The sequence below is a fragment of the Passer montanus genome, unplaced genomic scaffold (assembly GCF_014805655.1).
Source record: "Passer montanus isolate IOZ18808 unplaced genomic scaffold, ASM1480565v1 scaffold12, whole genome shotgun sequence".
Lineage (NCBI taxonomy): Eukaryota > Metazoa > Chordata > Aves > Passeriformes > Passeridae > Passer > Passer montanus.
Window position 1 is genome coordinate 11230426 of NW_024358722.1, and position 15908 is coordinate 11246333.

Consider the following 15908-nt stretch of genomic DNA (forward strand, 5'->3'; position numbering starts at 1 on the left):
GCTGACTGAAGCAAGTGACACTAATAATATAATCATCTTACACTTATAGCCAGGGAATTGCAGATATTGCACATCCAGGTATTTCTGTCAGCTTGTGATTAACAAGGGACACACTTGAAGGAACAAGCTCAGCAAAATTCTGGAAACAACATTTAAAAAGTACTTATTGAACATTGACATGAAAAGCTCATACTTGATGTTTTCAGCTTTGTTTTGTATTTTGTTATGATGGTTTTGTATCTGGGACTTTTTGTGGGTTTTGCTGGTTTTTTTCCTTCCCCCACACACATAATATATTCTAGATTGTACAAATAATTCATAAATATTAAAGTTATAGCCAATTTATTACAGATATTATTTCCCTGATACTGAAACAATGTTATATATAAATATTTCTACATTAATATAAACACATGCAAAACAAACTAGAAAACAGAAGTCTCGAGTAAAGAATGACCAAATTGCAAAAAGAAAATATTAATTGTGTATTTTGCAAGGGTTTGTGGTTGCAGTATCCAACTCTGATCCCAGAGGAAAAACAAAAAATCCTTCTTGCTGTCAGTATTTTGGGTTGCACAGAGAAATCTGTCAAAATCATTATCTTTTTAATATGATGATTACAGGAAAAGAGTTTTTCAACAGTTACACATTACTTGAAATTGTGGCACATAGGTTAAAAAGCAAAGGAATAGTAACATCACCAAAAAAGTGGGATTTCTAAGTACCATGCACAGAAAATTGTTGGTACATCAACCACCTTAAGTAGGGAAGGGCAAGATAGAGCATTAAATGTCATTTTCCCCTGCAACTTCTCCATCTCTCTTCCTAAAAAGTGACAGCAATATTTAAATGATCCTATCCATGACAGGTAACAGAGACAAAAGCAGTCTGTACTTATGTTAAGAAAAGGAAATCCACATTGGCCAAGTTTCTTTATTTGATACTTCACATCTTCACTCAATACTGTTACTGAATGTTTGAAAAACTGTCCTGTACACCATGAATATACAAAATTTTCTGAAGCATTAAATCTGTAAAAATAGGAACAATTCAGTCAGACCAAGTGTAACTGAAGACCTGGCAGACAGTGAAGGGAATTGTTTATCTGGGCTGAGATGCAGTCAGAAATTAAGACTTAACTAAAAGCACCACAGACTATTAAGGAAACAGAACTATGTAAATTAAGATTTTACTAATTTGTCAGAAGATAGGAGAGAGAAAGGTAATGGATTTTATTTTAAATCAGTAAGCATAATGTGATTTTTAGAGACACCTGGGAGGTCTAATTACATACAACTAGAAAACTCACTGCCTTCAGGCACCCTCATATCAAGTGCAAATCTGCGCAGTTATAGAATATATTTATAAAATATACTATATGCAAACATCTTTACAGAGCTTTAAATCAAGCCAAAAAGTAAATATACTTGATGGGACAACAGGGAAAAAAAATTCAAAAACCAAAAATATGGGCAGTGTGACTGTGGCCCTGCAAAGCCAGAGGAAACCACTCAGTTTATCTGCAACAAAAAGAAGATGACATTTGCACCTTAAAAGTTGACTCTTAACAAAAATGAAGAAAACATCTTCTGTGCTTCTGAAAATTAACATAAAATTAGCTTTCGTGAGTTTTACATATTATTGTTATCTTAAAATAACTTCTAAAGCACAATGTCAATCCTTGAATACCAATAACCAATCACGTAATTGAAAGTGAAAGGGTTTCCCAGCTAAATTCAAATTAAAAACTACATAATTCTAAGGAGTGCAATGCTCTGGAAAAAGCTTTAAATTAAATTATTTTACTTGTAAAGCTAGTGTTAGTTTTTTTTAGTTAAAAAACAGTTGGAAGCAAGAAAGCTGCAAGAGTACAAATGACAAAATCCTTTTAGATACACCACGTGAAAGAGTGAATTATCCACTGATGCAGACAGAAACATCCATTTGCTACATTATTTGCTTCCTTACTTCATTCCATTGCATGTACACACAGCATAAGTATTAAAATGCAGAATAATAAATAAACCGGCTCAGATTACTAGCAAAGGGCAAAAACACAATCCAGAATTGTGCTCTATCTAGTTTCTGTTTCAGCAGTCTTTTTCTCTTCAGTTCACGTGAAAAATCATAGTCAGACTTCCAAAAAGAGTCGTTCTTTTTTTTTATCAGAAACTTAAGTTCATTTGCCCAGGTTCATAACCAAGACATTTCTGTGAAGGAAGCACAGTGCAAATTATAGGACTAATAAAATTTGCTTACATAGAAAGAAGTTTACTTGATTAATGTTAATTGGTATCTTTATGAAATACATTGTAAAACAAAGATTAAATAACAGGACTGAGTTTGTTGGGGTTTTTTTCCATAGACTTTTTTCCTCATCCCTCCTTTGAAAAGCTTACTGAATTACAAAAATCTTTAACAAAGTTCCAGTCTTCAGCAGATAATCATTATAAATGCTGCCAATCAATGCCAACTAGAGTTTGATTTGCTTCCTGTGCATGTCCAATTTCCTCTGTAATACTGTGCTGCTGCCAGAGTTTTTGAATCTTTTTAAATCGTTCTTTGCACAGATGTAAGGGATTCCCACGTCTGAAAAGGAGATAACACTTATCAGGAATGATAAAACACTGCAACTAAGCACAAACACATGTGTGACACACTAAGTATTAGATAACCCTCTAAAATACTACAATATTTAGACAACCCTTTAACATTATTCTGTTATCAGAGCAAATCATTAGGTATTCGGATGAGTAACCTCCAGTGATACCTTGTCTGGTGCCCCTTCCTTACAGCTCAACAATTCCCTCCGGCCCCTGGGAACATCATATCCAGCCCACCGAACTCCAAATGCAGGGTTTTGGCAACCTCTCTGGGTTGAACCAGTTCATATTCTCTGATTTTGGCCAGTTTCAGAACTAGCAAGTATAAACAATATCAAGTCCCTAAATTATCCTCACATAGGAAGCAGAGACAGGAGTTAAGACAAAGAACTACCATATTGAATAAAAAAAATATCATAGTATTTCCACTTGGTATTAAATTAACACAGGTTATAAAAACAAATGCACTAGATACAAATGAAATTTTCAGCCTGAGTTTCTAATCAACTTCACAGATACTAGAAAGATTTAATTTTAAGCAGTTTTCAAGACGACTGTTTTTAATTTGGGGAAGATCATCCATGAAGTATTTTTGACCTAAACCCATGTATTAACATGAAAACATCTGAAGATACTAGATGCAACAGCATTGTCAAAAAATAATGTTACCTATATAATTAACATTTAAAAAAAATAACAAAAAAGTTGTTTTTCCTAATTATAGATAGTTCTATAATTCCTGTCTTTAAAAGATGCAGTTTGTAAAATATTTACCTGAGTCCCTGGTCTGTCTCTCCATAGTCATCAAGATAAGGAGGAGGATAAAAACAGCCCTTTGTTTTCCCAGCTAAAAATAGCACCTGACATTCTCGTACTCTGGAGAGAAACAGAGAGAAGACTTTTAGCTATCGATTTTTAGGTGAATAGTGTCTCATACTGTCTTTCCAGTTCCATACTGGTTTCCAGTTCTTACCTACTTTCATTCTGTATAATCTTCATGTACATATTTTTAAAAGCACATTTTTTTAAAACTACATCTCTCATTCTTCTTCCTGTTATAACTCCTCAGTAGCAGTTAAAAACAATGTCATTTCATATCTTAATATTTGCAGTCTGTGTAAAATACTCAAGGGAACTACACGAAAATAAAACAATTTTGTTTCTCATTAATCTTTGCCAAGTGAAAATAGACATTATCTAACCCTTCCCTGTATTCAGGAAGACAACTAAAATGAATTTCTGTGTTTTCACCAGCAACAGCAGCAAAAAAATCAAAGTATTTACCTTCATCATTTTGTAATACTTGAGTAGAAATAAATGCACAGGCAAAACAAATTCCATTGAAAATGAAATTTGAACTTTCTTTGAAATTTTATCTTCAAAGAAGCAACCTCTGAACCTTACACCAAAGCATAGGAAGATGAATACACTTTAGTTTTTAGCAACCCTGTTGTTAACAAAACACTGCCTGCAATCACATTCATAACTATTAATTTAATGACTATACACACCATCTAACCCAGCAATGAGAGGAGAGCTGTTCAGCTCCTTACCTAAGGAATATGCCCACTCCAGAACCACAGGTGTACGTATGTGCAGTACAGGCTCCAACATCTTCCCCTTCAAGTTCAGTCTGACAGCAGTAACTCTGAGAACACAGCATGGTCCCACACACAAGGCACAATGTTGGGGCTCTGCTTTTGTCACCACCTGATTTTGGACACCTTTTGTTAGGGAAAAAAAAAGAAACCCACTGTATGTGTAAATTCTAGATAGTAAAAACATTCAGAAGTACTTCTGAACATTTATACAGTTAATGGCTAAAATTTCTATTTCACTGTTTCACTAAAATACAGGGCAGTTTGACTGATAAATGCTATGTGCCCTTTATGATTCCATACACAACTTTCTGAGACTTTCAGGTTAAAGGTCTCCCAGCTGATGAAAGGAGCAGCAGACTTTGGGGTGCTCACTGTAATTGCACACAACTTACGAGAAATTGGATGCTTGGTTAATGAGGCAGCTGTAGTCATCCGGAAGGTCTATTAATTTGTTGGATTCTCTTGCATAGCTAGAATAAAGCAATCAAATCAGCACTCATATTTCAATGAATAATACACAAGCAACTTCAAACTCATTCATGTTTTCCTGACTCATCTAAACAGCATCTGTGAGTAATTAATTTTTTTAAAAGTTTCCCTCTTTTCTGCCATTGTTTGAGTAAAATGGTAGCACATAAAAAGATGAACACACAACATCTCTCTAATAAAACACCTCCCCTTTTCTTAGTCTTATTTCTTATGAATTTGAGAAAACTGAGAGGTTGAAAATATATGTAATTTGTATATTTTTAGCAAACCTAATTATGAGGTCACTACAGATTTAAAGAAATATTTTTTTCTCTCCTGTATAAGTTTGTTTGTATTTTCTTTTTGTCACTGATATTGAATGGAAAATCGTCTGACTTGCAAGTTTAGGAAACTTGTATCCTGAAGAGAATGAAACATGCATGCTATGTAAAAGACCTATTTAATATCAAATACTTATATACTTGAAATATATTTAAAAGTAACAGATATTATACACAAACTTCTAATAATCTTCAATTCTAGAAATAATACAAATTAGACTGTGAAATGCAAACAGAAAGAGGAGTTTGCAACAGAAACAATGTACAAGAACATGCTGAGAGGAAAAAGAAATAATCACTGTCAAGTTAGACATAAGCTTGGGAAGAGCAGATAAGAATCAGCAAAAGGAACACATAGAAAAGATCCCAACAATCACATGTGGCAAGAAATCAATTACACAACCAAAATACTCTTACTGTGTATGAAATTCTGTTAAAGGTCTGGTGTTTCACAGATTGAGTGTTTAATTTTTATTTTTATCACAGTCTTATTGTATGCACAATGTTAAAAGATTAACTTTATGTATTTAGCAGAGGAGATTAAAAAGCAGGGATAGGCTTTTAATGACAGCACTGTGAACTTCATGTTCATTTCTAATTATTAGGATAATTGTTAACCACTATTTTTACCCAGCCTTCAGAAAGAACAACACCCTAAATGCTTTTCTACACCCACCAAGTATTAAATGCATTCTGAATTCAAAGTAATTGTGCAGCAAGAACAAATGTATGAAAAGCTGATTTTCTTTTCAGCAACTGATTTGGTGTTGGCTTTACTGAAGGAACTGGATTCTTTAAAAAGACAATTTAAAAAGCTCTTCAATGCCTAGTATTTTTAAAGAAAGGTTATACACATCTTTTAGCAACATCATATTTTTTGCATTAGAAGGTACAAAGTAATAGGAAACATGAGATAAAATTTTATGATTGCACATCAGTCTAAATGAAACCCCAATATTAAACTTTTCCTTTAAAATCTACTCATTTAAAAAATATTTCCTTTTCTTACAATATTAAAAAAATAATTTCTTCCCTAATATCTTTATTATTCAATAAAGCAGAACAGATATTATGTTATTAAAAACACCCAATAGAAAAAGTATTCAGAGACAGCTGCAACATTGAAGTTTTTTTCCCTGTCTCTGCTTAAAGTCTCCTTATGTTTACCTGATAGCATGTCTCTTGCCTTCCAGGTATCTTTTTACTTCATTGTTATTGCACCAACTACAAGGAAAAAAATGGCTTTTAACTTTACAGTTGATGATAAAAATACAAATAAGCAAAAAATCCAAAGTACATCTATTAAGAAACCACTACAACCAAAATGGTTTCTCTCAAAATACTTCTTTCAAAAATACTTTTCAAAATCTATTATTCACTTCCATAGGTATTCCTGGGAGAATACTTACACTCTATCTTATGCAGGATTCTTTATTATATTAAAACTAAGCACAAAACCACAACTTACCTTTCTATTAACGGGTTCAGAATCTCACTGTTTTCTTGAAAAAGGCAAGTGAGGTTGTTTGGCAAGGAAAGATAGCTACATAAGTGTTCAAACTGGTTTGCTCCGTTTACTGAAAAACAAAAATGGTGTAATTCTCATAACTTCATATTTACAAATGTTTATTATGACCACCTTCAGATTTACATTCTACCCCTACTATGCCATATGTGGAGGACAGCAAAGAATGCTACCAACATCGATTATCTTGGGTGTAACATAGTGAATTTACAGATATAATAGTATATAATGGATATAACAGTCCATGATATGGACTGGAGGGCACCTTAAAGACAATCTCATTCCAACCCCACTGCCATGGGCAGGGACACCTTCCACTAGACCAGGCTGCTCAAAGGCCCACCCTACCTAGCCTTAATATTAATTATTAGCAGATGCTGATTGAATGAAATCAATGCAAGCAAAAGCAGGTCTCATTGGAAAACAACAATCCATAGGAGCTTTGAAACAATCAAAATTTCATTATTAAGAAGAAGAGAATCAATCTCTGTTTAAGTAATCTAGAATGGCATTTACCTCTACATTAAAAATGCATTTTAAAAATAACCAAATTTCTTTTTCCTTTTTCATTACGCTGATATGATGCTTCACTGATACGAAGCCCATATCCATTCAATCAGCTTCTTCAGACAAGAGAGTTTAAATGTAATTTATTTTGACCATTAATGTTTAAGTCTTCAAAACTGATTTAATACAAAGCAGACAATACCTTGAATTTCTGAGGGAGCTGGGACTCCATTTAAGTAATGAAAAAACAAAGCAGAACATCTCAGGAAAGGCATGATTCCAGCTTTTAGATTCCTCCACAGGTGCCAGCCTGAGGAAATTTCTTTCAAGGCACTTCAGAGAATAAAAGAAAAAAAGTTTGCTTTTATTTAATCATTTCAGTTTCAGAGCTATATTTAGTAAGTCAGCAGTCACACTGCATACTAAATTACTGACTTCAGCTGAAACAATCACAAATGCAGTGTTTATTTCAAAGCAATCTCTAGGAAAAATAACAAACCAGAGATTCATAAAAATGTAACTGACTGAGACAGTAATTTAAGGAGAATTCTGCATAAACATTTCAGATCACAGAATGGTTTTGGTTGGAAGGGACTTTACAGACCATCTCATTTCAATCCCTCTGCCATGGGCAGGGATACCCTGCACTAGACCAGGCTGCTCAATGCCCCATTCTACATGGCCTTGAACACTGCCAGGGATGGGGCATAAACAACTTCTCTGGGCAGCCTGTTCCAATGCTTCACCACCCTCACAGGAAACAACTTCTTCCTAATCCTAAAACCTACTTCCTTTCCATTCAAAGCCATTCCCATTCTAAGTGTACTCAGACACTGCCAATTTCAGATTCTGAAAACTGACTATAAAAATCGTTTCAAACACAATCGTCATGAGAAGGTATCTTCCTGATCACAGATGAATTTACAGGAATAGTTACTTAAGTGAATCTAGAAGTGCTGGATTAGAAACAAGATATAAGAGTTTCCAAGTTAAAAGTGTCATCTTTGACAGCACTAGTATATAGAATTCAGTCAGTAGTTAATGTTCAGTTCAGGAGGGAGAAAAATTACATAAAATTTTATCAAAAGATCATGGTTTTACCTTCCTGTACACTGGCAAAGAAATTTATACAGTGTAAGCACAGCTACTTCCTCTTCACTGTTAGTGTTTTCTTGGTCCATGCCATTCTCTTCTGAAGAAGAAATAAATAATTAACAAATTGTTTCATATATACACGTTTACACAAGAATGTATTTTTTCAAGTTCTGATAAAAATGCTCAAAGTAAGTGAAGTATTCCACTGAGATAGAATATGAGGTACTGGACAGCAGTTTTCTGCAGCACATATGTGGTAAGTTTGTGCTATTGTCAGCTCCAGTGAGGTGCTGGTTTTTGTTCAATTGGTTGGGTTTCTTGACATACATGCTTGGAGTACTTTGTTTTTGGCAAACTATACCTTATCCAGCTCCTCTTGCCAGGAGATACATTCCTTAATTTGCTAACTGCAACTCATTCATCAACCAATGCCTAAGCCAAGCCTGCAATAAACACCTCCTGGTACTGCTACAGTAGCTGGAAAGCCAGGATTCATTATTAGCTATGCTCCAAGAAACTTCTGGAGTAGAGCAAAAAAGACAATGTGACTGAACTTTGATGAGTACAATTTATCAATACTTTTTATGGGCTCAAAGACAGCACCAACAATTCCATTTTGTAACTGTAAACTGTGCACATTTACCAGCAGCATGACAACTTTTCCCTGAGTAAAGACTGGAGGAATTGTTTCAATAGAAGTTGAGACAAAGTGGCATTACCTGTTGATGAGGTAAGTAAAATTTGTATTATGTGTGCCATAGTGACAAGATGAAACAGGTGAAGATCTCCAGTGCCAAGACTAACCCCTGAAAAATCCTGACAATGTATGGCAGGGAAAGAGAGCACCAAGCTTACCTGTGAAAGAAAACAAGAAAGTTGGTACATTCTTTTCCTTTCGAATCTTCCCCTTTTCTCTGCCCTCTGCAACTACACCCCTTGGATGCAGCATATTATGTAAGGCTAACTTTTGAGCTCATTACACAGACATCATTTAAGAGAACAACAATTATCTATCAGGAAAGTTTTAAGTTTCTTTGGTTTTTTTAGTTTGTTGTTTTGTTGGGGGGGGTTGGTTTTCATGCATTTTGGGGTTTCTAACAGAGAAAGAGTATGCATTCTATCTCATCTTACCCCTTTTTAATTTATAGCAGAGAATGCTTTCATTCAAAACCTTTAATTTAATACTTTTATTAAATTTTAAAAGGCTTCAAAGTGTATTGAGAAGGGAAAAAATACTAAAAACCTGAACATTTTGAAAGGCTCCTAACCCAGAGTAAAGAGAAAGTTTTCAATAGTTTTTACATAGTGTTTACTGGATCAAAACATTATTAATATATATTGAGAAATACTTACCAATAAATGAAACATGTCAATATCAAGTATGCAAGGAAGATTCCCATTTTTTTCATTAGGCACCAGTGCTAAGTATTTTGGAGAGAAAAAAAAAATTAACTGAACATTTATACATGAAAATATTTTAACGTACTTCAGTTAAAAAATGAGAGCCATCTCCTTCATTTACATGCTTAAAGAACTTAAAATACACATGTACCTGTTTTTTTCCACAGTCAATTCAAGAATTGTTCAGCATTATTGGAAAAGAGTCTTGCTTACTTTATTGTATTAAAATAAAACAACAGTGACTAAACAGGAGCACTGATCATTGTCTCTTGGACAGCTGCTCAAATAAAACTGCAATTTGCTTAACTTTTCAATCACTGCCTGAACGTGCCTTACATAAATCATTTGCCTTACTGACTCAAAAATTCATTGCTTCAGTCTCTTCTCTTGAATTCATCACTTTAATTAAGGTAGAGCTAGGTGCTGGTCCCTACCTCTCTGTAGCATTTACAGTAACCACTAAGTGTTAACCAAAGTACTCCAGCTGACAATAGAAATTCACACACTTAATGAATTCCAAGCACCTTCATTTAAAAGCAAACACAAATTCAGTGTTTTGAAAAATGTTACAAGATATTTTAAGTAACAATCAAGGAATGGTTGCTTACTTCTTTACTCCAAGCAGTAAAATCTGATTTGTAATTAAGCTGCAGCTCTGGGTATATTTTACAATGCAGCTATAAGTATTAAGCTGCCAAGTTTAAAAACACTACTAGATTAAAAAATAGCCTCATCATGACAACTTAAAAATACTTCAGCTGAAGACTGGTGCCTTGCTGGCCAAAAAAATTGAGAGCTGAAGACATGTGACAGTTGGAAGCTATTTCTATTAGCAAATATTTCACCACAACTCAGATTTCAAATGCTTTTCTTTTTGTCAGCATATAGCCACAAAACTCAACCCAAAAGTGTGAAAAATGTCTGTATCAAAAACATGACCAGAGCAAGGGACTTCCAAAACTGAACTTATTTTCAGTAAGTCATCTTTATGCATTGTTTACAGAATACAGACAGATCAAAAGATCATAATTTTCATTATCCCTAGCCTGAAAAAATAAAATAGAGAAACTTTTCCTTCATAAAAATAAAAGCAGTACAGTTGCTTTTGTCAGTTGGAAGGAAGGAGAGCATTGAAGTTTGGAGCTTATTGATTCAAGTTTTCAAGAAAACCCAAAACACTCAGAACACCATATATTGCACAGTTCCCATCAAACAGCCAGCAGCATTTTCTCTTCTGCTTTACATAGAAAACAGCTCAACCATTACTGCTACAAAGTGATGTCAATTAAGTCTTTCACCATAAAGCTGCCAAATGTTTGCTGAAGTAGCTGGTTTCCATCTACCAGTAATTTCACTATATCAATGCATTTTAAAAGTTTCTCTGCTCTATTGACTGGAGATATTAAAGTTATCCCATTTTATAATACCCTTTCAGAACTGTCCTCTCATGGGCAATTACTTCATTAGACTGAACTTCACACTCTTCATCTGTATCTGTAATGCTTCAAGCTTGGAACATTTTGGCTGTTCTCATTAAAATTCTCAATTAACATATGACATTACATAGTAAGTCCTGTGTTATCAGAGATCCTACTTTTCAAAGAGAGAGGAGTTTGCAGATTTATTAGAGACTTCTGCAAATATCCACTCCACACTATATTAATCTTAATTTCTTCATGTTTAAAGCTCCAGTGGATTATTTTTGTGAAGGACCACATTTCCTTCTCGTTTGCCCTAGGTATTTTTCTCTAATGAGGAATCAGCAGAACTTCTTCACAGCAAAATATCCATGCTTCTCTTGGATCTGCAGTCCAAAAGAATGTATTTTTTCTTGACACAACACATATAGGTGGAAATAGCAGCTCTTGGTTTATTACTTAATAACACTACATAAAATCATCTTCTAATCAATACTAACAGTCATTCTGAAAGCACTCATATCTATCTTCACAAAAAAATCTGGTGTAAGGTGGCAAACTTACATGCTAATAGAGTACAAAAGTGACCCTGTACTGCTGAAAGAGATGAAACTGTCCAGTGAGCTGCTGCAAATCTCGTTAACGATGTAAGGCAGTCATCCTGTAAAAATAAAGAAAAAGAGACATTGCCACAGTTAATGAAGTTCCTCAATGTGAAGAAGTCTTTTGACTTAATAGCATTTTTCTCAGGCCTCTCAACTGTAGCTTATGGGGGCAGTTTGATTGTGTAAGTATATGACAGATACTTATGTTTATGCAAATATGCAAGTTCCTTTTGGCATTCTTATTTTGACTGTTACCATGAGAAACTGCAGCCTTGATAAATTATGTATTCATTGGAAAAAAGGTAACAGTTTTGCTAGATGTGGTTTTTAAATAGTTTAATGATCAGATACAGATCAACTAAACAATAGGGTCCAACAAATAAAACTATCCAATAACCATAATTAAAATGTAGATATTCCTCACTAATGAAACAGAAATCCCTCTTTTTTCCACCAATTTAGAGAGGAATTGCTTCTTGTTCCTTACCTGTCGACAAGGTAAATGACCAAATAATGGCTTATCTTCATCAGCTAAAATTCGTTCTGGAAAAAAAACCACAAAAATTCATTGTTGTGAGTTTAACCAAATTCTGAAAATCTCCTATAAAGGAGCCAAATGAACAGATCAGTACCAATAGTCTGTATTGTGTAAGCACAGCTGCCCCAGCACATGATAGGTACACGTGGGTCTTCCTCATTTGGATGAACCTTCAAGCCTACTTTGTAAGTTGCCGTACCAAAAGTTGTCAGCATCTCTTTTATGCTCTCAGAATAAGGATTCCTGAAACAAAGTAAACAATATTACTAATTCATTCTTTCTGCCACTGGCAGCATAGTACCTCTAATGATAAGCATTCACCCCTACAGACGAACAACTGGACTTCTAAAATTTAAGTGACAACTCTACTATTCTTCTTTGGATCTGGTATTCTGTAACCTCAAATTTTTGTGACAGATCCCCAAGTATTCTTTGATTTTTTTTTGTTTGGAACCAATCTTATTTTTCTTGTTAAGAATATCTAGTCTTCAAACACAATGAAGTCAAGGCTAAATTACAAGAAATGTGTGTGCCTGAAAGCTAAATCTGTCATCAGCTGGGATGAGACTCTTGCATTTCGTGTGCAACTGGCAGACCAAGGTGTGCACCATGTAACAAGTTTTGTTACTTTCTCTTGAAGTGAAGAGAGTGTGCAACCAAATACAAATACATCTTTACACATGAAATTACATATTAATTACAGGCAAATTAATTACAGACAAACTACATATTAACCTTCTCCTTTACACATGAAATTACAGGCAATTACACAATTAATTACAGGCAAATTAATTACAGACAAACTACATATTAACCTTCTCTCCATTTCATAGTCTTCCTTCATTTTTTACATTTTGTGCTGGCTATAATGATGAATCCTTCATCCAGCTACAAGCAGTACAAAACAATCCTCATGCTGTAATTTATATAACTGCAACATGTTTCTGCACAATGACTTAGCACATTCACATCTGAAATTCTACTGAATTACTTAGGACTTCTGGAATGGACTTCAATGTCATCATCATAATAATATTAACTTTTGTAATTAAAGCAAAATTCATATATTTGCCCTAATTACTGAGACCTTCTAGCACAGAAGTTACGTTTTATTTTCAAGCTATAATTTTATGATTAATTTTTAATGATTTGTTAATATGTAAATACATACTTCAGTTTGAAATCGGGTCTAAATCCTTCAGGTAATTGTAGCTGATCCATTTTTTCTGAATGACCAGAATGGCCTGTACAAACAAAAAGTAATAAATCACTGATTATTCACCTATATGTAATTCCTACATTATAGAAAGATGCAGAAGCAGAATCTGAAATTCCATCATGAGAAACTGAAATCCCAAGCTCTTCTTGCCACTTATGCCATCATCTCTCTACTCCACTGTGGCAGAACCAAAGTGCTTGGCTTCTTCCATGAATATTACAACATTTTCACATAGAAACACAGATTTCTTCAGACTTACTTGCACTGTCTTCATTTCGAAGTAAATGCAGGGCTTTTACTTGCTGGGATACTGTTTTGATCCACTGAGTTAGATTTGGTTGGCTTGAAAAGTCTAACCTGTCAAAAAAAAAAAAAACCAAAAAACTGTTAAAACAATGTGTAAGATAGAATTAATTATTTCATAGGCATTCCAACATCATTCACCTGTTTCTCAATGGGTTTTTTTCTCTGCTGCCCATGCATTTTTCTACATTCAGTTTTTTTTTTCTGTAGGTCCTATGCTTTCCTAATATACAATAACAAAATAAAATCCAAAACCCAAAATAATAAGACAGGCAATCCACTTGAGTTTATCAGAACAGAAGACAACAAACATTCAGGAAGATCTTCTGGGGTGTAGCTGGTTTAGCATCTTGGTTTTTTACATTTATTGAGGACATGTATAAACCAAACTGACCTGTTAAACAAAACTCTTGGTGGAGGAAGCAGAGGAATAACAGTGTTGCTCAAGCATTCACAAAGTGGGCATAGGAATTCACCATTTTCTACATCATAACTTGTGTGTACTCGTAATCTTTGTTGTCTTCGTTGCTCTTTTGCTTGTACTGCATCAAAATACCTTTAGAAAAGAGAAGACATTAGTGGCAAGTTATTATTACTTGAATATAGAAATTAAAAAATTCTCAGGAAAATACAGTTTTCCCGTACCTGAAATATAGATAAGATTATTACCAGAAGGAAAAATCTCTACCGTCTGACTGATAAAGTGCTAGTGCTTTTGGCTGCCAAAATCTACCAAAGTGCTGAAGTTCACTGGACTGCACATTTAGGAAAAAAGTGGATGAGGCAGAGAGAAGTTGAAGCATTAAAAAAAAAAAAAACCAAACCAATAAACAAAAAACCCAAACAAAACAAAACACCACAAGCAAACAAAGGCCCCCAAACAAACAAAAAACACTAAGAAACAAACAAACAAAACCAATTAAAAAACCCGCAAACCAAACCAGAAAACCCAACTCATTTTTACATAATTTTTTTAGGAAGATGCCATGAGCATTATCCTTGGATGTTTTCTACTACAGGCCACAACCAAAACAGCAGCAACCAAAAAAACTCTTGGCTGTACCCTCTATGAAAAAAGAACTGAATTCACTGCTTTGCTAAATGTAACTGCTATTCCAGAAGCCTCTGATGTGGTTTAAAGCATGCCCAGTGATGACCCAAAATGATCTCAATACAGGCACCTAAGGGCATTTCCAAGAGATTTTGGCAACCACAAAGGACTGTACACGAGCTACACAAGAAGATTAAAAACCTTCAGTGAGCAGTGACATCAAAGACCATAAATGAAACCTGTGTGTGGTAATAGCCACAGAATCTCTAGGAGCTCCTAACACTCTTCATACACAAGGCAGAATCTGAAATTAGGCACTTCAGAAGCCATGCCAAGGAGCAAAGGAAGGGCCTAATCAAAGTCAGAGGCATGAATGGTTTGAATTTGTCACGTGGCATTAGCACCACACAGCACAAAGCATGTTTATATGCCTCCAAAAGTCAAAGAACACTGCAAAAGGCTTTATTAAAATGCTAAGAAACAAATAATAAAATTTGGTTTATGCTGAAGATGAACTAGATCACCAATGTTTCTACTTCAAATTAAATCTGTTGGAGGAATTAAGAGTGCAAGGGGTGCTCACTTATTTAAAACCTCAGTAGAGAGCAGAAGCAGCCGCAAAAGCATGCCTAGCAATGAACTGCAAAAAACCCCAAAAAATCTGAGCTCCAGATATATGTGCACCACAGGGAATTATGCATCAGGATAAACAAGGAGAGGGAATGAAAGCTGCCATGCATGGCTTTGGACTCTTCTCTACCAAGCTATCAGTAAATGCAAATTATTTTGAGTATGTGTACAGCATTTGGTTTCTACTCCTTTTTATCTAACAGAAAGCTGTTTTAATCACTTCCTGAAATTTCTTTTCAATTTTACTACATGGTAGAAATTTTGCCATTAAAATTAGTGCTATTAGGCAAACTGAAAACACAACATGTTATTTGAACTAAAAACTTAAATATAGCCTTTTACCTTTGCCAGCAATGAGCATGCATAATATGTCCACAGCTACCCGTGTGTGTTCCACATGACAGATCTGGGTGCATGAATAAGGGGTCATACTTTTCTGTATTTTAAAGAAAAAAACAATCAAACAAACAAACAACTTTGAAATAAACATTTATCAAAAGACTCCATGGCAGATTAATGTTGCCACCTTTGCATTTTTATTTAACTTTATCACAGAAGGGTAGTTCATTTGAATAAGCATAAAACACATTACAAATCCAGAAG

The 15908-nt window shown here is 34.4% G+C and overlaps 1 protein-coding gene across 2 annotated transcripts in view; it reads right to left on the minus strand.

The window, feature by feature from the left end:
• Positions 1 to 325: 325 nt before the first annotated feature.
• The window catches only part of UBR2 (ubiquitin protein ligase E3 component n-recognin 2), a 56545-nt gene continuing 40962 nt past the window's right edge, over positions 326 to 15908 (minus strand). For both annotated transcript variants that reach the window (XM_039697780.1, XM_039697779.1), the window contains exons 31-47: positions 15648 to 15741; positions 14019 to 14180; positions 13581 to 13678; positions 13274 to 13346; positions 12197 to 12345; positions 12052 to 12107; positions 11524 to 11620; positions 9494 to 9561; positions 8860 to 8995; positions 8147 to 8237; positions 7248 to 7378; positions 6482 to 6590; positions 6181 to 6237; positions 4597 to 4674; positions 4157 to 4327; positions 3378 to 3479; positions 326 to 2589 (exon numbers count right to left, since the gene is read on the minus strand). In XM_039697780.1, coding sequence (XP_039553714.1) covers positions 2448 to 2589; positions 3378 to 3479; positions 4157 to 4327; positions 4597 to 4674; positions 6181 to 6237; positions 6482 to 6590; positions 7248 to 7378; positions 8147 to 8237; positions 8860 to 8995; positions 9494 to 9561; positions 11524 to 11620; positions 12052 to 12107; positions 12197 to 12345; positions 13274 to 13346; positions 13581 to 13678; positions 14019 to 14180; positions 15648 to 15741 — 1814 coding nt within the window. In that variant the 3' untranslated portion in view covers positions 326 to 2447. The remainder of the gene's footprint in view (positions 2590 to 3377; positions 3480 to 4156; positions 4328 to 4596; positions 4675 to 6180; positions 6238 to 6481; positions 6591 to 7247; positions 7379 to 8146; positions 8238 to 8859; positions 8996 to 9493; positions 9562 to 11523; positions 11621 to 12051; positions 12108 to 12196; positions 12346 to 13273; positions 13347 to 13580; positions 13679 to 14018; positions 14181 to 15647; positions 15742 to 15908) is intronic.